This window comes from Piliocolobus tephrosceles, chromosome 11 (assembly GCF_002776525.5).
Source record: "Piliocolobus tephrosceles isolate RC106 chromosome 11, ASM277652v3, whole genome shotgun sequence".
In the NCBI taxonomy this organism is placed as follows: Eukaryota; Metazoa; Chordata; class Mammalia; order Primates; family Cercopithecidae; genus Piliocolobus; species Piliocolobus tephrosceles.
This window is the reverse complement of record NC_045444.1, coordinates 87,478,078-87,499,425: the sequence shown is the minus strand read 5'-3', so window position 1 is coordinate 87,499,425 and position 21,348 is coordinate 87,478,078. Positions and strand designations below refer to the sequence as shown.

At 43.0% G+C, this 21,348-nt stretch overlaps 1 protein-coding gene and 1 non-coding gene across 2 annotated transcripts in view; one reads left to right on the top strand and one right to left on the bottom strand.

Moving 5' to 3' along the window:
- The window catches only part of CASP10 (caspase 10), a 42,075-nt gene extending 24,846 nt beyond the window's left edge, over positions 1 to 17,229 (bottom strand). Inside the window, exons 1-5 of the mRNA XM_023218802.3 lie at positions 17,065 to 17,229; positions 14,601 to 14,942; positions 12,863 to 12,956; positions 7,567 to 7,702; positions 2,872 to 2,981 (exon numbers count right to left, since the gene is read on the bottom strand). Of these exons, the coding sequence (XP_023074570.1) occupies positions 2,872 to 2,981; positions 7,567 to 7,702; positions 12,863 to 12,956; positions 14,601 to 14,941 (681 nt within the window). The 5' untranslated portion in view covers position 14,942; positions 17,065 to 17,229. The remainder of the gene's footprint in view (positions 1 to 2,871; positions 2,982 to 7,566; positions 7,703 to 12,862; positions 12,957 to 14,600; positions 14,943 to 17,064) is intronic.
- Positions 5,758 to 5,864, top strand: LOC111549279. The gene has a single exon (XR_002733669.1). It is a non-coding gene; the product is annotated as a U6 spliceosomal RNA (small nuclear RNA).
- Positions 17,230 to 21,348: the final 4,119 nt, after the last annotated feature.

Sequence of the window (21,348 nt, the reverse complement as noted above, 5' to 3'; positions counted from 1 at the left end):
CCCCACCGAGAATAATCAGTAGACATCAGTTCAACTTTCCCCCACTCGCCTCAAACTTACAAAGCTTCCTTGACTATCTCATGCTCCCCGACCCCTGGCACCTAGCTTGCTTTCTCAACATCCTCTACATAAACCTATCAGACTTTCAATACATAGCCCCAGATCCATATCTACCTCTGGACAATAGTCCAGAGCAGTGGTTCTCCCGTCTTCTAACTTTCATCGAACATCTTCAGTGACAAGGGACACTGCAACTACACTGAAAATGTAGTCTCAGTTTACATTTATATTGCTGTCTCACTCATACACTCAGACCTTTGCTAGTCCGCCTACTGTATGGCAGTTATTTTTTTAATCACTGAAACTTGGCCACAAGACAGCCGAACACACTCAGTAGTACATAGTTCTGCCAGTTGTCTTCCTTAAGGCTGTCAAACTTCTCTCCGCACAATAGAGGCCCCTTCTCATGGCTCACACTTATCCGCCAAAGGCCAAACTTAACCTACACTGTGAATATAACCAATCTCTCCCACCGCTTCCTCTGTGAGGCTTTAGAAGGCCCCCACCTAGTGGCAGCCCCCCTTGCCCATGGCCTTCAACACAACTGGTCTCTCTCTCTAAAACTCTTAACCATACAGCCATTAATTGATCCCTCTATGTCCCCGTGTCCTTGGTCCCCAGTCTAACTTTATACAGCCAGGCAGAGGTAGCAGAGCTTTTCCAACAACTTTCTATGCTACTACGCCACTTTTGTCAAAAACGGGCTGTTTTCCTCCCTCTAGTTATTGGAATCAGCTGAAGGACTGGCCTCCCTGCAGCGCCGAACTACCTCAATAGCCCAAGTAGCTGCCCAAAATAGGCGAGCTCTGGACTTGCTTACAGCTGAAAAAGGAGGCACTTGTCTCTTCCCTGGAGAAGAGTGCTGCTATTATGTTAGCGAGTCAAGCCTAGCAGACACTAACATTCAAACCCTCAATAAAATACAAGCTGAAATACAGAACCTTAATACCTCAACCTTGCTGGGACCTTCCTTCTGGGTTTTGCCCATATTCCAACAAATGCTTCCATTTCTTATTCTTATACTAATACTGTGCCTTTTTTTATTTTTCATCCGTGCGTCCAAATACCAACCATAGGCTCCGACTTTAACAACGCCCCTTAACAGCAGGAAGTAGCCAGACAGACCACGGCACCCCTTTATCACTATTATCAATAAAAGGTTGGACTGTTTGGACGAATGGAGGCAAGATGGTGCACTTCCGGGTTCTTCTTCACCACCAACTCTTCCCGCGCGCACGAAAATGCAGCCGGCGCCCAGGGAGGGTGCAGACCAACTGGGCATGCGCCAGGTGACGTCAATCCGAAGAGACCAAGATTTACCTGGTCGCACCTGCGGAACGCCCCTGACACGCCCATGCCCCACCTATTGCCCTCCCACTCCTAGAAGAGCCGCTCTCCGCCATTGAGCCACGCGGCCTTCTTGCAGCCCCACTCCTGTCGGGATGTCGGGACTGTGGGAAGTCCGTCCGAGAGCCCCACGGGGGGACTCTGCCGGCCTCCTTCCCCGGAGGCCGACAGACTTCTCCCGCACACCTTAGGTTACCAAAATAAACGTGCAGTTTTGCTGTTACACTTGCCTACCCGCTGGTTCTTTTGCGCCCGCTCCGCTGGTCTTAGAAAAACAAGACAAATACATTATACAGTATGCTATCACTTAAAGTCAGTTTCCAAAAATCTATCAACCTTGTAAGTGAGGACTTACTGTATATACACACAGTGGAATATTATTCAGCCTTTAAAAAGGAAGGAAATTCTGAGATATGCTACAACTTGGATGAACCCTGAAGACTTTACACTAAGTGAAATAAGCTAGTCACAAAAGAACAAATACTGTATGATTCTACTCATATGAGGTATCCTGAAAAGTCAAATTTATAGACAGAGAAAGTAGAACGGTGATTTCCAGGGTTGGAGGGAAGGAGAAAATGAAAAGTTACTGTTTAATGGGTACAAAGTTTTACTAAAAGATGATGAAAAAGTTCTGGGATGGATGGTGGTAATGTCTGCACAACAATGTGAAGGTATTTAACATTACTGAACTATATACTTAAAATTGATTAAGATGGTAAATTTTGTTACGTGTATTTTACCAAAATTGAAAACAAAAAACAAAAAATTTCCCAGACCAAGCTAACTTCATTGATGCTGACAGATGTTGGCAAAGAAATTACCCAAGTCTGCTGGAAGAACCACAAATCCCAGGGAAGACTGTCCCATGTCTCCCAAGGATCATGATCACATTGTGAGGAACAGACTGCAAATTCTCCCAACGTTTCCCCTTCCACCCGTCCTTTCAGAGCGGAGCACCACAGAAACCAGAAACCCTTGCCCTCTGGGTTGTCCAGCTACATGCTTGGCAAACCTCTTCTTCAATACAGTAAGAATTTCAAAACAGTAACAGCAGAACATTAAACAAAGCTCTGCACTTGAACTCTGGAATTACTATCAGGCGCCCTGTACTCCATAGATTTTATGTCCCTAAAGCTGGCTCTAATTGCATCCCACAGATAAGAACAGAGGAACCATTTCAGAGCAACTCAAGGGTGTGTGGAGTCAGTTCAGACTAACTAGTGAGAGCTCAAACTAACTAGCTCTCACTAGTCGGCTAGTGTCAGTCAATTGTTAAATTTTCAGAAAATGTGCACTCTGGTTGATATCTTGTTGTTTACTTGTAATCACCATGGTGAGAGCATTTACAGTAAATGGTACAAACCAGGGCTAATCTCTCTTTTTCTTTTTGGGGGGTTGGGGGGGGGGGGTTGGAGGGTGGAGCTGGTTGTTAAACATTGACCAGCACACCACTGAACCTACCGGTAAGGCTTCCAAGAATGTTTTAATGTCTGTTTGGGAAACTAGTTCTTCCTCTCCTTGACACAGTAACTCGGCTTCCTTGTCTACAGGAGGTGTCACTAGCTGGGCAGCTGAAAATAAAATCACAGACAGGAAAACAAAAATTACCTTCTGACTAGTAGCAATCCAAAATAATCAGCCATCAAAAGCAGCCATCAAAAATAATTATTTTGAAGAGAATTGTAAATTTTTTTTTTTTTTTTTTGAGTCAGGGTTTCGCTCTTGTTACCCAAGCTGGAGTGCAATGGCATGATCTCGGCTCACTGCAACCTCTGCCTCCCAGGTTCAACCAATTCTCCTGCCTCAGCTTTCTGAGTAGCTGCGATTACAGGCATGCCACCATGCTAGGCTAATTTTTTGTATTTTTAGTAGAAATGTGGTTTCACCATGTTAGCCAAGCTGGTCTTGAACTCCTGACCTCAGGTGATCCACCCACCTCGGCCTCCCAAAGTGCTGGGATTACAGGCGTGAGCCACTGCGCCCAGTCTGAGAATTGTAAATTTCTCATTGCATTTGCTTATGGAAGCCTACATATATACCCAGAAAAAAAATGTGTAAATTTATAAATTATTTGTATTCCTTGTATTGTTTTATTTTCTTTTCTATTGTGTTTGTTATTTTATAATTTTATTAGTTCCTTAAAATTACTATATACTTTACTAAATCATATTTCAAAACTTATTGTTGTTTTAAGCTGCTAAAAAAAAAAAAGCTATAGTGCTTAATGTACCAGATAATTGCCAAGTAGAGATTTCAAAAGCATTGTCTCAAAAAATATCAGAATTCAGGCTATAATAGCAAAAAAAGAAAGAAGGAAAGGAGGGTAAAAAGAATGGAAGAAAAAAGAAAATCCATTTAAAAGTGGTAATTATATAAAAATGTTATAGCCATAAAATGATTTCTAAGGGGACCATTAATAAAAACAATCTATATCTGTATTATTAATATATTCATGAAAATGTCAGCTATGGCCGGGCATGGTGGCTCATGCTTGTAATCCCAGCACTTGGGAGGCCGAGGTGGGTGGATCGCTGGAGGTCAGGAGTTCATGACCATTCTGGCCAACATGACAAGACTCTGTCTCTACTAAAAATACAAAAATTAGCTGGGCGTGGTGGCAGAGACACCTGTAATCTCAGCTACTCAGGAGGCTAAGACAGGAGAATCACTTGAACCTGGAAGGCGGAGGTTGTGGTGAGCCGAGATTGTGCCATTGCACTCCAGCCTGGGCAACAAGAGCAAAACTCCATCTCAAAAAAAAAAAAAAGTCAGCTATATTATGTGGGAGGAAAAGCAAGTTTTAGAATATGATTAGCATGGTCTTTGTTAAAAATATACGTGTCTCTCTCTGTGTGTGTATGTAATATCTCTGTACACTTACAATTGTTTCCATATAGAAGGAAATCAATAAGTATATATTCCAAACAGTGGTTATCTTTGGGAAATGGGTTAGTAATAGAAAAAGAAGAAAAGGAGAAAGACTTTTACCTTCTACACTCTGTTATTTTAATTATTTGAATTTTTATTTAATTTTATTATAATTATGTACCTTATTTTAATAATAAATTAAAAATACTAGGCTGGGCGAGGTGGCTCATGCCTGTAATCTCAGGACTTTGGGAGGCCAAGGCGGGTAGATCACGAGGTCAGTAGTTTGAGATCAGTGTGGCCAACATGGTGAAACCTCGTCTCTACTAAAAATACAAAAATTAACTGGGTGTGGTGGTGCATGCCTGTAATCCCAGCTACTCGGGAGGCTGAGGCAGGAGAATTGCTTAAACCTGGGATGGGGAGTTGCAGTGAGCTAAGATTGTCCCACTGCACTGTAGCCTGGGGAGAGTAAGAGTCCGTCTCAAAAAAATACCAAAGCAAACACCAAGGCTCAAGATAACTTAAAAAGTTAGACAGGTGGTCCTTAAACAAAGCCAGTGTCCTCGCTTGGACTTTGGATCACACACACTTACAGAAAAGTCTAAACTCTGCACACCTACTCTTTTCAGTCCTTTAGACTTTCATCTTAACAGCAGAACTAGGCTCAAACTCTTAGAACTAAAGAAAGTCAATATTAAAATATCAATAATGATTGACACCCAAAAGAGATCACACACAGGTAGGTTATAGAAAAGAAAAATCAAAATTAGAATTCTGCTGATATAAAGCTCAGTCCTGGACCAGGCTCAGTGGCTCACGCCTGTAATTCCAGCACAGATCACTTGAGGTCAAGAGTTCAAGACCAGCCTGGCCAACATTGTGAAACCCTGTCTCCATTAAAAATACAAAAATTAGCTGGGCATGGTGGCAGGCATCTGTAATCCCAGCTACTCAGGAGGCTGAGGCAGAAGAATCGCTTGAACTTGGGAGGCAGAGGTTTCAGTGAGCCAAAATCATGCCACTGCACTCCAGCCTGGGTGACAGAGCAAGACTCCATCTCAAATAAAAATAAAAATAAAAATAACAAAGCTCAGGCCGGGTGTGGTGGCTCACGCCTGTAATCCCAGCACTTTGGGAGGCCGAGGTGGGTGGATCACGAGGTCAGGAGATTAAGACCATCCTCGCTAACTCGGTGAAACCCCGTCTCTACTAAAAATACAAAAATTAGCCGGGTGTGGTGGCGAGTGCCTGTAGTCCCAGCTACTCAGGAGGCTGAGGCAGGAGAATGGTGTGAACCCGGGAGGCGGAGCTTGCAGTGAGCTGAGTGCACGCCACTGCACTCCAGACTGGGTGACAGAGTGAGACTCCGTCTCAAAAAATAAAAATAAAAAACAAATTTCAGTCTTCAAGACTCACTGAGGCAAATGTAATTAACTACATAGAAGCTAGTGTGTCTTCTTTAGAATTTAAATATCCGTGCTCGCTTCAGCAGCACATATACTAAAATTGGAACGATACAGAGAAGATTAGCATGGCCCCTGCACAAGGATGACACGCAAATTCGTGAAGCGTTCCATATTTTTGCGTAGTCTGCGAAAGTCATTTCAGTATCTGCTAACTAGCACTAAGGAAATAGTGTGAATCTAAGCAAAAATGGGTGGCACCCAGTGACGAAATTGTGGTTTTCAATAAAAAAAAAAAAAAAAAAAGAATTTAAATATCCAAAATAATATGACCACTTGCCCTTTGTTTACTTCATATGGGATATGACATTACAGAAAAATGACAATGTGTTTAGAAAAAAACTCAGAGCTCATATGAGGATTTGAAATGTTCTTTCCATATCAACCTTCTGCTTTTTATTTCTCATTTGATAATTTGATGATAGAAAGAACTGTTTTTATTCTTCATAACTTAAATTATGCATTTATTCATCATTTTATGGCTTGAGATTTTATCAATTTGACAACAGTATATTTTGCTCCTCAACTCATTCTGTGTTAACCAAATTCTTAGAGAGACGTTTCCTCTTAGCTAGTTTCATTTTCAACCAAAGAAATCTGCACACTAGAGTCACTCACTGAACTAAATTAAGGGTGTGGCATAAAAGTTTCATGAATATACTCATGCGTTTTTATGTATAGCTCTTGTTTAACAGTGGAGAAATTGACTCAGAAAAACACAGATATTTAGCGTATTGACACGTGGTGAGGCAGCCAGGTTTGACTTCTGCCTTGTGCTTCTACCTGTATAAAATATCACAGCAGAACTATCTTTATCAGACAGACTTGGGGAAAAAAAAAAAAAAAACCCACAAGAAAATAAAGTTCTTCTTTGATAGTAGTTTCTGAGAATGTGAGGTCTTCCTGACTTTTCTCTCTGAGAGAGTCATAGTAGCCACGTGTATTGAATGCTTACTCCATGCCAGACATGCATTTTACAGAAATTATCTCCTTCAATCCTCACAAAAACCTAGGAGGTTGGTACTATTATTATGCCCACTTTACAGATGGGGAAAGTGAGACATAGAAAAGCCAAAAAAGTACCACTGCACCACTAGTCAGCGGAGTCCTGGCCATCCGACTCCATAGACTCCACTCTCACCCCATGCTATCCTGCCTTCTTTTTCATGTTATTTCAGTTAAAACAAAATTCCCTATACTCTCACTTCCATATTAGAATCAGAAAAAGACATTTGTCTAAAACTACTTCCCTGCACTGGAATATAAGTTCCAAGAGGGCAGGAGCTTTGCTCTGAACTTTGCTATATCTCCAACTTCTAAAGCAGTGCCTAGTACAAAATATGAACTCAACCAATATGTGTTGAAAGAACAAAGGGGGAGATTTCTGGCTTTCCTAGCAGAATATTATCAGAATGATGAGTAAATATCACACACGGGCCAGGAGCGGTGGCTCACACCTGTAATCCCAGCATTTTGAAAGGCCGAGGTGGGTGGATCACTTGAGGTCAGGAGTTCAAGACCAGCCTGGCCAACATGGTGAAACCCTGTCTCTACTAAAAATACAAAAATTAGCCAGGCATGGTGGCAGGCTCCTGTAATTCCAGCTACTCGGAAGGCTGAGGCAGAAGAATCACTTGAACCCGGGAGGTGGAGGTTTCAGTGAGCCAAGATCACACCACAGCACTCCAGCCTGGGTGACAGAGTGAGTGAGATTCTGCCTCAAAACAAAACAAAACAAACAAACAAACAAAACATCATGCATGGCCAATTGCTTTAAGAATTTCCATGGTCTAGTCCAAGTTAGCATGCACAAGCTACTTACCTTTCTCTCTTTTGTATTTCTCTATGTTTCTCAAAAGTTTAGGTACAACCACTTTGCAGAGGTCCTCCAAGCATGTCAGATTATCTTCATCTATTTTATCTTGTTTCTCTAGAAGTGCCAGGAAACTTAGGGAGGTCTACAAGAGAATCAACAGAGTTACATTTACTTGCCTACTGATTATCCACTCACTCAAATGTTACCTGCATGGCCAGTAGGCACTAGGTTTTGCACTGATAAATAAGATATAACAGCATCTGCCCTCAAGTTGCTCAGAAGTGTAGGGGAAGAGGTGTTACCAAGCAAATCTGTATACAATCTATATTAATACCAGATACCAAATATATATAACTCTATGCAACAGGGACAGTGCTTGCTGTATATTAACAGAACAACTGATTGAGTAGATACTATTATATTCCCCATTTTAAAGATGAAATAATTGAGGCACAAAGAAGTTCCAGTAACTTGCCCAAGGTCACAAAGCTAATTAATGGCAGAGCTGGTACAATCTGATGGCAAAGTCCATGTTATTAACCACTGAACTCTAAGTCACAGCTTTAAGTGATACTGATTAGGAAACCAGCAAAAGAGGGACACCAAAGAAATGAAGGGAAAATGTTTTGAAAGAATTTTGTATTTGGTATTTTAAAAGAAAAAGAATTTTCTGAAACAAAAAATCACAATTTGGCTAGTATTATTATTATTATTATTATTTTTTTTTTTTTTTGAGACGGAGTCTCACTGTGTCTCCCAGGCTAGAGTGCAGTAGTGCAATCTTGGCTCACTGCAACCTCCACCTCCATTCAAGCCATTCTCCTGCCTCAGCCTCCTGAGTATCTGGGATTACAGGCTCATGCCACCACACCCAGCTAATTTTTGTATTTTTAACAGAGACAGGGTTTCAACATGTTGGCCAGGCTGGTCTTGAACCCCTGACCTCAGGTGATCTGCTCGCCTTGGCCTCCCAAAGTTCTGGGATTACAGGCATGAGCCACCTGCCAGGCCAGAAACTCGTATCTTGACAACATCCTACCAGGAGGAATAAAGGGCTAAGATGTGATTACAGAAGCAATATGGAAATTCATTATACTTTCTAAAAGTTTATTAGATATTTAGTACATCACACACACACACACACACACTTAAATGGGACCTGGACATTAGTTTAACACCACTCTGGTGAACACTAGCAGCAAACATCTGAAAGCTCTTTTTTTGCTTGTTTGCGAAAGAGTAAGTTCAGGTGTGGTTTCCTTTAGACTCAACGTTCTATGCTGATTGCTGTGCTGAGAACGGATTTCCTGAGAGTTGTGAGATCTCTCAGGATATGTGTAGGCCAGCTATACTGCTTACATTTCTATGAAAGCTATCAAACAGAAAGCCAAGAACGTCCCTCAAAGGCAAGGTTATTTGTGCTCCCCCAGAGAGACCGTATGAATTTAGAACCTTTCCATTTTGGCTGAGAGGTGTTCAGGCCCTTTTCCAATGGCGGGTAAGTAATTTATTTCTGTGATAAGGTCTTTTGCAATTGCAGTTGCAGATAATGCAGCCTCGCTGAGCCCTGGTGTGGAAATATCTGTGTTGCTTAAAGACTGTCCTTTACACACTTCCAATGGCTGGCCTAATTGCAAAATCCAATACAGATCAATCTGAATTATCTGAGGTGTGTAACTCAGCCACAATTTTGACATGAAGAATGAGATCTCCCCACCCCCCAAACAACAACAAAAAAAAGCTGAGATCATTTGGAATCCAAAGAGGAAATGAGGTTTTCCTGAATTTGACCTGGTAACATCACAGTTCCATGCCACAGCTAAGCACACTTATGTTTCCTTTTACTAGTACTGAGAAAAACAAAATCAATTGGCCACTTGAGCATGTGCATTTGATTATTTAAAAGCTATTTTAGTAGGGGAAAGATGTTTGGAATGCTACTGACCATAAAAATAATTCTGGCCGGGCGCAGTGGCTCATGCCTGTAATCCTAGTACTTTGGGAGGCTGAGGCAGGTGGATCACCTGAGGTCAGGAGTTCGAGACCAGCCTGGCCAACATGGTGAAACCCCACTTCTACTAAAAATACAAAAATTAGCTAGGTGTGGTGGCGGGCGCCTGAAATCCCAGCTACTCGGGAGGCTAAGGCAGGAGGATCGCTTGAACCCAGGAGGCTAGAGGTTGCAGTGAGCCGAGATGGCACCATTGCACTCCAGACTGGGCAACAAGAGTGAAAGTCTGTCTAAAAATAATGATAATAATAATAATTCTGTAGCCACAGTTGTCCTCAAGTAGAGTTCTAGAACCTCTGCAAGCAAGAGAGAGAGAGAAAAAAACATTTTCCAGCTTTTCTTGTTTGAAAACTAACACTCAGCTTTAACAAACGACCTTTCTCTCATCCCTCATCCCCCACCTCATATTGTTCAGAGAGCCCCTAACATAGGACGGGGTATAACAATAAAAAGTGGTCTCATTTTACGTATAAACCTAAACACTGGGAAATTTGTGAGTGGATGCCTTGACTTGGGAGAGAATGTTATCAAAACCACCTGGAGCACTTGTCAAACTACAGGAATCTCCTCTGACTTTGAGAAATCCTGTATTTAAGGTATAATGCTACCATTTTAGCAGGTAATTGCTTTGTACCACTGCAAATGTGGGCACTGAAATTTTATGGCAAAAACAGAATATCCTTACAATGCTTTATAAAAAAAATTCCCTAAAACAAAATCGCCTGATTTTTAAAATTCTCCAAGAATTACTGAACCTTTAGGTTGTGTGTGTGTGCGTATCTGTAAATACATGTGTATATATGTAGTGTGTGTATATATATTTACCCAAAAGCAATGAGCCTGCCAGCATCTAGTTTATGGTCTTGCTATGACATCTGTCATTAAAAGAAGCCAGGGCTTTTGGGAGAAATGAGAGATTCCAGGACTGGGCAGAAAATATACAAGAACCTGGGATATTTTTGCCAGATAGTAAAGAAGCCATCAAAGACTACTAAGGTCATGTCAAAATGACTTAGGAACCAAACTGAAGACGCATCCCCTGGGAAAAAATGGGACAATTGAACTTTTTTTCTTCTTTTTTTTTTTTTTTTTTGAGACAGGGTCTCACTCTGTTGCCCAGGCTGGAGTGAAATGGCACAACCATTGCTCACTGCAGCCTTGAATTCTCTGGGCTCAAGTGATCCTCCCATGTCAGCCTCCTGAGGAACTGGGACTACAGGTGCACACTACCATGCCCAGCTAATTTTTGTATTTTTTGTAGAGACCGGGTTTTGTCATGTTGCCCAGTCTAGTCTCAAATGCCTGAGGCTCAAGTGACCTGTCCACCTCCACCTCCCAAAGTGCTGGGATTACAGGTATGAGCCACCATGTCCAGCCTCAGTATGAACTTCAGTAAGGATAATAATTGCAATAGGTTGAAATACCTCACATATGTTTAAATCCATGAGTTTAAATTTATATATATTTTGTAATGGGTCACCTTCGGAGAATAAGAAACCAATTAACTTAAAAACTGGATAACTAGGCAGAGCACAGTGGTTCACACCTGTAATCCCCAGCACTTTGGGAGGTTGAGGCAGGTAGATCACTTGAGGTCAAGAATTTGACACCAGCCTGGCCAAATGAAACCCCATCTCTACTACAAATTCAAAAATTAGACAGGTATGGTGGTGCATGTTTGTAATCCCAGATATTCAGGAGGCTGCGGCAGGAGAATCACCTGAACCTGGGAGGCAGAGGTTGCAGTGAGCCAAGATCACACCACTGCACTCCAGCCTGGGTAACCAAGAGAGACTCCATCTCAGAAAAAAAAAAAAAAACAACTAGATAACTAAACAAAAAGAATCAGGGATTTACATATAAGCTATACCACTGGGTAACCAAATAATGGATGAGAGGAAAATGAAATGATAGAATTCTAATAACTGGCCAGGTGCAGTGGCTCACACTTGTAATCCCAGCACTTTGGGAGGCTGAGGCGGGTGGATCACGTAAGGTCAGGAGTTCCAGACCAGCTTAACCAATATGGTGAAACCCCATCTCTATTAAAAATACAAAAAGTTAGCCGGGTGTGGTGGCAGGCTCCTGTAATCCCAGCTACTTGGGAGGCTGAGGCAGGAGAATCGCTTGAATCCAGGAGGCAGAGGTTGTAGTGAGCTGAGATCGTGCCACTGCACTCCAGCCTAGGTGACAAGAGTGAGAGTCCATCTCAAAAAAAAAAAAAAATTCTAATATCTCCATTTTTGCAACCCCTCAAAATTCAATATATAAACTGGTTAAACATCAACAGTTGCTAATATCAAAGATAAAGAGAGAGAAAATCAGGTACCTCCTGATGAAAAAATAAGACTACCTATAGTCCTGCCAAATGGATCTGACCTGAGTCTGATGAAGCCTCTGGATTCAACTGCCAGTCTGCAGGAAATGCAGAGGACAGAGGAACATGCCAAACTGCACCACGAGTGTGCAATTCACAAAACCCAACCTGTGAGAAACTCCACAGGCCAACCGCCCAGAGATTCTTCAACAGATACATTTTAAGAAAAAGAAAGAGATTTGGGGGCAGGGAGGAAATCTAACCTATAGATTAAAAGGCACTTGAAAGAAAAACTGGACAAGGCCAGGCACAGTGGCTCACACCCTGTAATCCCAACACTTTGGGAGGCCAAGGCAGGCAGATCACTTGAGGTCAGGAATTCTAGACCAGCCTGGGTGAAACCCTGTCTCTACTAAAAATACAAAAATTAGCTGGGTGTGGTGGTACATGCCTGTAATCCCAGCTACTGGGGAGGCTGAGGCAGGAGAATGGCCTGAATCCAGGAGGCAGAGGTTGTAGTGAGCTGAGATCGTGCCACTGCACTCCAGCCTGGGCGACAGAGCAAGACTTTGTTTCAAAATAAATAAATAAATAAATAAATAACACAGCAGATGCCAACAGAAGTGAGCATTTACTGCATGCTATACCAAATACTGGCCTCATGCTAATGCTTCATGCACATTGTTTCAGCTAATTCTCCCAAAAGTCCTAGAAGGAAGTCATACAATTGCCCACAATTTTACATCTAAGAAAATAGAGACTAGAAAAATTCAATCATTGGCCTCACAGCACAGGTTTAGAATTAGAATCAGGACCAGAATCTAGGCTCATCCAGCACCAAAGCCAATGTTCCTAACCATTGTATGATACTGTCTCCCACAAAAAATAAATCTCCCTAAAAACCCTTTCCAGCATCTTTCTAATCATTGATTAAGACAGTGCCCACACAGACCCATTCTGTATGACCCACTCACCATTTCGGTTTTGGGAAGAGAGTCGTTCAGAAGGAAGATCATCTCCTTTAAGTTCTCTGAGTCAATGCTTTGTGACAGTTCGTAGAGCAGGTTTCTAAGACACATACCCAAAATGACAAATAAAGCCTTACACTTGCAGAGGACACCATAATCAATCAAGTGCTTTCATAAATGTTTTCTGTCAGTTGAATGATCAACTCTATGTGTAGACAATTATTAATCCCATTTATAGATTCAAAAAATTAAAACTTTCAGTTTCTAAGTAACTTGTTTAGATATCTTTATCTTGTTTAACTTTAACTTGTTTAGATATCTTTAACACAGTAAGTAGTAGAAGCAGGCCTTCTGACTCCAAGTCTAGTGCTGTTTTTAACCACACTAAGAAGGCATATTTAAAAAAAAAAAAAAAAAAAGGCATAAAACACAGTTCTGACATGCCCTCCCATCTCCCAATTCCATCTAGAAATTCAGGCTTACTTTACAGGCCCTTAGTAGAGAGGACCCCAGACCAGCCAAGGTACAGTTGATTGTATATTGAAAAGGGAAGAAAACTATCCCAGCTTCGAGATAGTCATATAATCCAAAACCAGAAAAAGTGAGGATTTCATCCACATACTAACACCCCTATGTGTCAGAGACTGTCCCTCAGATGTTTAGCCAGAAGAACGGAAATATGGATTTCTGGAATTCATCATTCCTTCCACTGACTCAAGGGCAACTCAGGTTCTGGGAGCCAGCTTCACCACTAAGGCTTAATGTCTTCTAATCACACAGACCATAAAACACCCTCCAAAGGCTCCTCTTCGTGAGGTTCTCTGATGTGGACACTATGTCAATGAACAATTTTAAACACTGTCATCAGCCTGATGCAGTAGCTCACACCTGTAATCTCAGCACTTTGGGAGGCCAAGGTGCGTAGATCACTTGAGGCCAGGAGTTCTAGACCAGCCTGGCCAACATGTTGGAAATCCCGTCTCTACTAAAAATACAAAAATTAGCCGGGTGTGGTGGTGGGTGCCTGTAGTCCCAGCTACTCAGGAGGCTGAGGCAGGAGAATCACTCGAACCCAGGAAGCGGAGGTTGCAGTGAGCCGAGATGGTGCCACTTCACACCAGCCTGAGTGACAGAGCGAGACATCGTCTCAAAATAAAAATAATAATAAAACGCTGTCATCCATGATAAGACCAATGCCTAAATTTTACCTCTTTGGGCAAAATGCCTGTTTTTACCTCTCTGGATTTCCACCCAAAAATATAGAAATTTCTATAACTAGACATGCTAGACATGGCATAAATGACATCCCTCTCTACCCCAGAAACTCATCTCTTTTTTCATCTTGCTTATTTTGCTCCAAGTATGCATTACTCTCTTCTCAAGACCCCGGGAAACACGTAGACAGACTAGTGGATCCCAGGAGGGAGAAGATCTGCGCGTGCGGCAGCTGGTAACCAGGGAGAACGCAGGCTCTGCCACACTGAGGTGGGCTTCACTGCCAGTGAGAAGTAAAACAAAGGGAAGCCACCTCTAGGCCCAGAGCTTGGTCTTGAAGCTTTGCTGACCTCCCAACTCTCAGCTCATTAGCATCAGAGGCTGAGAAGGAGGTTTAGAATCTCCCGGTTTATCATCCAAGGAGGTAGATAACCAAAAGATCTTAACTGCAGCTTCCTTTCAAAGCCCAATGGCCAGACTGAACACTAGATGGGAGATCCTCCCATCTCCACCATAGACCCATCCTCACCTAAATAGAGAGATCTTTCCTTTGATAGGTAGCAATTGCTCCACTTCCTCTTTGGTATAGTTGAGGTACTGCAGCAGCTTCTTCTGCCGTATGATATACAGGAGTTCCGCCAGGAAGAAAGAGTCTCCCTCACTCAACAGATCCTCTGCCAAGAGATGTTCAAAGACATCTGAGGCTGAGCTGGACCTCTCCAGCTTCTTGTTGGGAACCAATCCTATGCAGAGAAACTTGAGGCGCTCCACATCTTTGACCTCCAAGTTTGAATCAATAATCAGAAGCTTCTTACGAAAGCTCACTTTACAGTTTTTATCTGAACTGGAACCTTGAGATTTCATGGCCATCCTGAAAGGGACAGAGAGGTGGGGCAGGGCATTAGAGAGTGAGGACATATGGCCACCTGACTTCCCAGGCCCTCCCCTCACCACAGCCTCCTCTGTTCCGGGCATTAGACTTTCCTGGAAGTGCTGACAAATAAAAATTACTGCGAGGCTACTTCAAAAACCAACAGCCCAGAAAACTTTTCCCCCAACACTTGCAAGTTCCTTTTTAGGAAGCTTGGAGGGTGCTTATATTGGAACTCAATTCACCTTGATTTCTCCCCAAATCAAAGTGTTCCCAGAGGGAGAAAGTTAAGATGGAGGGACACAGCACAATTTCCCTCAAGCCTGGTAGCCTGATTGGAGCCCTTACATTCATTTCCACCAAGTGGCAGAAATAGCACTTGGATCTATGCTTTAAGTTTTAGACACAAAGCAATCTGGGGGAGGCAGTGTTATCCTTATGATCTATCAACCCAAAGACAGCAAGGTACCATGAAGTATGTGTATTACATCTTAACTTCAGACTGCTACCTGTAAGAGGGCAGGCCTTTATCTTACAGAAAGGGAAGGCATAATCCTATACCTCAAGCCTGAGCAACATGGCGAGACCTGGTCTCTACTAAAAATACAAAAAATTATCAGGGCATGGTGGTACGTGTCTGTGGTCCCAACTACTCAGGAGGCCGAAGTGGAAGGATCATTTGAGGCTGGGGGGCAGAGGTTGCAGTGAGCCATGATCATGCCACTGCACTCCACCCTGGTGACAGAGTGAGACCCTGTTTCAAAAAGAAAAAAATAAATAAAATATCCTAGACCTCAGCAGGAAAGGGTGGCTTTAGACAAGAGTTGCTCAAATCAGTGTAGGAAGTTACAAATTACATGAGTCGGCTGCTGTGTCTATGGAGTAGCCATTCTTTTGTTTCTTTACTTCTCTAATAAACTTGTTTTCACTAAAAAAATACAAATTACATGAGTCAATGTTTCCATCTGACTAGTTTATAAACTACGCTATTCTCTATACTAAATTTCATCATAATCAGAGGAGCAATGCAGTGATAAAATTTTCATTGTAATATTATTTATTCTATAAGCATTTGAGGTATATAGTTATTATGCAGAACTTGGCTATTTTTAGAAACAAGAAAATACTTTATAAAGGAAGGAACAGGTAGGGTGCCGTGGTTCATGCCTATAATCCCAGCACTTTGGGAAGCCAAGGCGGGTGGATCACTTGAGGCCAGGAGTTCGGGACCAGACTGGGCATGGTAAAACCCCGTCTCTACAAAAAATACAAAAATTAGCCAGGCATGGTGGGGCACGCCTGTGGTCCCAACTACATCAGAAGCTGAGGTGGGAGGATGGCTTGAACCTGGAAGGCGGAAGATGCAGTAAGCCAAGATTGCGCCACTGCACTCCAGCCTGAGTGCTGGAAGGTGAAAGAACGAGACTCCATCTTAAATAATAAAGGAAGGAAGGAAGGAAGGAAGGAAGGAAGGAAGGAAGGAAGGAAGGAAGGAAGGAAGGAAAGAAGGAAGGAAGGAAGGAAGGAAGGAAGGAAGGAAGGAAGGAAGGAGGAAGGAAGGCAGGCAGACATAGCAAAAATCAAAACCTCCATAACAAAGAGTGGTTACATCGAGGGGACATAACTATAGATAATACACATTTCCTTCTGGGCTTCCAACTGAATTTCTCAAATTTTATGCATATGTGAACACACACATTACTTTTGGTGTTAAAAGAAACAAACAAAAAAAACACAAAAAATGTCATTTTTAATTGTGATAATCCAGGGGATCTTCCCTGCTACTAGCCCTGAGGTCAAATGAGTGGTTTATTGGAGACACCTTTCTATTCTACCGCATCTTGCATTTGCCTTGTGGTTTCTTGACAATTCCGATCTTTAGTTTTAGTGAGTCTACCAAACTTTGTCTCTGTGAGCTCACATATTTCTGCCCCAGTAAAAGGCTATGTTGGAGGCTTCCGGATTTTTTAACTTTTGTTTTCCCAGGCATGACAAAGAAATCTAAGAAAAAATAGTGCCATTGCTGACAAGTTTTTGCAAGTTGCTACAACATGAAGCCATGAAGCAAAGGAAAAGATCCAAGCATGAGACTCTGGGGTAAGAAAGGTTGTTAATTACATACCTTCAGATCAAGCTCCACCAATCCTCTGGAGGTAAACGATTCTCAGGGAAATTGCCTGAAAACAAAGTTTTAAAGAAAGTAGAATCCTCTGTGTGCTCCAAGGTCCAAGGAAGCTCCCATTTGCTTGGGAAGAGACTTCAAGACTTGCTGATCGTTAAGTGAAAATTGGATTTTCAGGACTGGGTAGCCTGGTATTAATTTCCTGCTGATGTCATCATTGCTTATCTGCCTTTTTCCCTCCCCTTTTCCAGGGTTAAGATAACTTTGACAAACAGCGTCTCCTAAAGGCTAATTTACAACTTTCTCACCGTAGAGCTTGGGGTTTCCCCAGGTAAAGCAAAAGCTTCCTAGAAAGGAAGCCACGAAGTGCTCCAGGCTTTCCTCTGATCTCCGTTTCCTTGGTAAGTCAAAAACGGGAGCATCTATTTTCCTAACCATCTCCTTCCCCAAACAGACTTCACTTTTCAAATAAAGCCAAAAAGCTCATGAAATAGTTGTCGGCCAAGTTAACCCTTTCTTATGTCCACATGCAAATAAATTTCCCCTTTTTTTTTTTTTTTTTTTTTGAGATGGAGTCTTTCTCTGTTGCCCAGGCTGGAGTGCAATGGAGCCATCTCCACTCACCACAACCTCTGCCTCCCGGGTTCAAGTGATTCTCCTGCCTCAGCCTCCCGAGTAGCTGGGATTTCAGGCATGCGCCACCACGCCCGGCTAATTTTTGTATTTTTAGTAGAGATGGGGTTTCACCGTGTTGACCAGGCTGGTCTCAAACTCCTGACCTTGTGATCCACCTGCCTCGGCTTCCCAAAGTGCTGGGATTACAGGCGTGGAGCCACCGTGCCCGGCCCACAAATAGAATTTTTAAAAGATAAAAGAAAAGTGGGGATTCACTTTCAGACTTTGTGGGAAAAATTAAGAAATAAAAAGAAAAAGAAAGGAAAAAAAAGAAAAGTGGGGATGGTGGATTACAAGCCCATTTAGAGGTACCTGCAAGAGACTCAACCAATTTGTGGTAGACAAAACTGACAGTATGTGTTCTCACAACACATTCAAACCAGCAGGAAAGTGAGACTTTGAAGATATTATTGCTAATAATAAAAACAATACTGCATACTAATATTGCAACTACCGTGTGTCAGGTACAGGGCAGTTACAAATATTTACTCATTTCACCATCCCAACAACACTCTAAGATAAATTCTGTTACTATGACCGCTGCTTTAACATGTGAAAACTAAGGCACAGAAAGGTTAAGTAATTTGCCCAATGTCACACAGTGAGTGGCTGGAAGAGCCAAGATTTAAACCAGCAAGTTTGGATCAAAGTCACTACACTATAATTAAGCTAATTCAAATGTGCAGCACTCTGGAAAGAGGTACAGAGTCTTAGAAAGATGTTTTTTCTATGGGAAAAAAAGCAAGACTTATGACGCTTTGATTACAGATGTATTAAAATGTCCTTTCCATGTCCTAGGCATCATTCAGAGAACTTCTGTGCTTAAGAAAGCTAAGTCCTGGGGCCGGGTGCGGTGGCTCATGCCTGTAATCCCAGCACTTTGGGATGTTGAGGTGGGCAGATCATGAGACCAACCTGGCCAACATGGTGAAACCCTGTCTCTACTACAAATACAAAAAAAATTAGCTGGGCGTGGTGGGGCGCGCCCGTAATCCCAGCTACTCAGGAGGTTGAAGCAGGAGAATCGCTTGAACCCAGGAGGTGGAGGTTGTGGTGAACGGAGATCACACGATTGCACTCCAGCCTGGGCTACAGAACAAGACTCTGTCTCAAAAAAAAGAAGAAGAAGAAGAAGAAGAAAGACAAGTCCTGGCCAGGCACAGCAGCTCACACCTGTAATCCCAGCACTTTGGGAGGCTGAGGTGAGCAGATTGCTTGAGGTCAGGAGTTCAAGACCAGCCTGGCCACCATGGTGAAACCCCATCTCTACTAAAAACATAAAATTTGTTAGGCTTGGTGGCGCACACCTGTAATCCCAGCTACTCAGGAAGCTGAGGCTGGAGAATCACTTGAACCTGGAAGGCAAAGGTTGCAGTGAGCCAAAATCATGCCATTGCACTTCAGCCTGAGTGACAGAGCAAGACTCTGTCTCAAAAAAACAAAACAAAACAAAAAGTACCCTTCTTAGGAAAGGGGGGCTGGAGCACAGCGGGCTGGGTTACTTACTACCCCCGTCCCAGGGAGGGTGGGGCCCTGACCCTAGAATGCTGCAGCACAGTGAGGAGGGGGGCCCAGCTGACCGTAAAGCATGTAGGGACCACCTTCTCTGCCTGTTCTGTTGGGATCAGGCTAGTCATTATTTGTCCCAGCCTGGGGCTCTCCCTGTGGTTTCCAATTTGCAGTTACTTTAATTTAAAATATAAATATTATTTTCTGGAAAATAAAAAGAAACATAAGCCATAAGTCTTGGTCTTCTATTTAGCTGTTTTATTATAAATATTACATTTATTGGGCCATTTAGGGAGGCAATTTATTGAAACTATCACTTTCTCTCACCCTGTTCATAAAGTATATTAACTCCTTCAATGTTGATTCAATAATATTAAATATTTAGCAGGCAGTTGAAAGCCCTGAATTGGGCACAACTGAAAAGCAAATTGACCTGCTTTCCATAATAACTGACGGCAGGTACTACCATTTCTAAACTTCTCTGATGAACTCATAAAAACTCCCGGCCTTAGTTGGCATTATTATCCACATTCAACAGATGAGGAAACCCAGATTCAGAGAGGCAAGGAATCTTGCCACCATCCCAAAGCTACGAACAAGAATTCAGGGTTCAAACGTGGGTCTCTCTGACTCCAAGCCCTTTGCTCTTGATCCCCGGGCTACCACTGCCCGAATCTCAGTATGACATCGTGTAGCATCTGTTACTGTGGGCACGGGGTGGTGATGCCGCAGTGAAGCTTCACCTCGGTGCCACATGGGCTTTAAGAAGGGACAATCCAGTCAGACATTCTTTGGAGGAGGAAGTATTTGATCTAGGCCTGGAAGGCAAAGGTAGAATAAAGACCCAGGAAGTAAAACTGAAACTTTTATCCTAGTACTCCAGGGAAACATTTGAATCAGGTTACAGAGGGCAAATGGTGTGCAGTGCAGATGTTTGTACTCAGCATTTTCTACTTCCTCCTACACACAGTTACTGAAGGCATGGTAATGGTGGTAGAATAAACGTGTCTTACAATCTCTTTCCTGATTGGTTGCAGTCTACTGAGTCTATGGGAAGGGCCAATCAAAACCTTGATGGTCTTTTGTAGATGTGGATGTCAACCACGGCTTTAGTTCCACATTAGTAGGGGGTAGTGGTAGCAGTGGTTGGCTTTCCTTTACATCCAATCTCTGGTCCAATTTCCCCACCCTCTGTTCGGGTACACTTTAAAGAGTAATGACTCCTGGCTGGGCACGGTGGCTCACACCTGTAATCTCAGCGCTTTGTGAGGCCAAGGCAGGTGAATCACCTGAGGTCGGGAGTTTGAGACCAGCCTGACCAACACAGAGAAACCTTGTCTCTACTAAAAATACAAAATTAGCCGGGCATGGTGGTGCATGCCTGTAATCCCAGCTACTCAGGAGGCTGAGGCAGGAAAATCGCTTGAACCCGAGAGGCAGAAGTTGCGGTGAGCCGAGATCACGCCATTGCACTCTAGCCTGTTAAACAAAAGTGAAACTCCATCAAAAAAAAAAAAAGAGTAATGACTACTAAAGGATAGGCATAAGCGATGAGGGAGGAGGAAGGGATATACTGGCTAGAGAAGAGCTCAGAGCACTGAAACCTCCACCCCAACCTATGAGGGTCCTCAGAAGGTCTTGAAGTAAAAAGTCCTCTAGATTTGACACCCCCAACCTCCAGGACCCCCTTATGCCCACTTTGCTCCATAGCTTTGTTACAGGATCTTTGGGGTGTCAATTTTCTGGCTGAAAACTTCTCTGGCTGCAGCACCTTTGCCCAAGTTCTGGCCTGCGTCTAGGAAGAATGAGGTATGCAGACAAGTGAGGGGTGAACAAGATGAAGAGGAGCTTTATTTAGTGCTAGAACAGCTCAGAGGAGGCCCACAGTGGGTAGCTCTTCTCCATAGGCAGGTCATCTGTCCAGTGCTCAGTTCTCGGTAGAGAGGAGGCCCTGGAGAGGGTGGCTCCTCTCTGCTGGCAGGTTGTCTCTGCAGCTCTCAGTGGAGAAGGTAGCTCCTCTCTGCAGCCGGCCATCCCACTGTCTCTGGCTATCAGCAGTGAGTACTCCTCTCTGCAGCCGGCCATCCCGCTGTCTCCAGC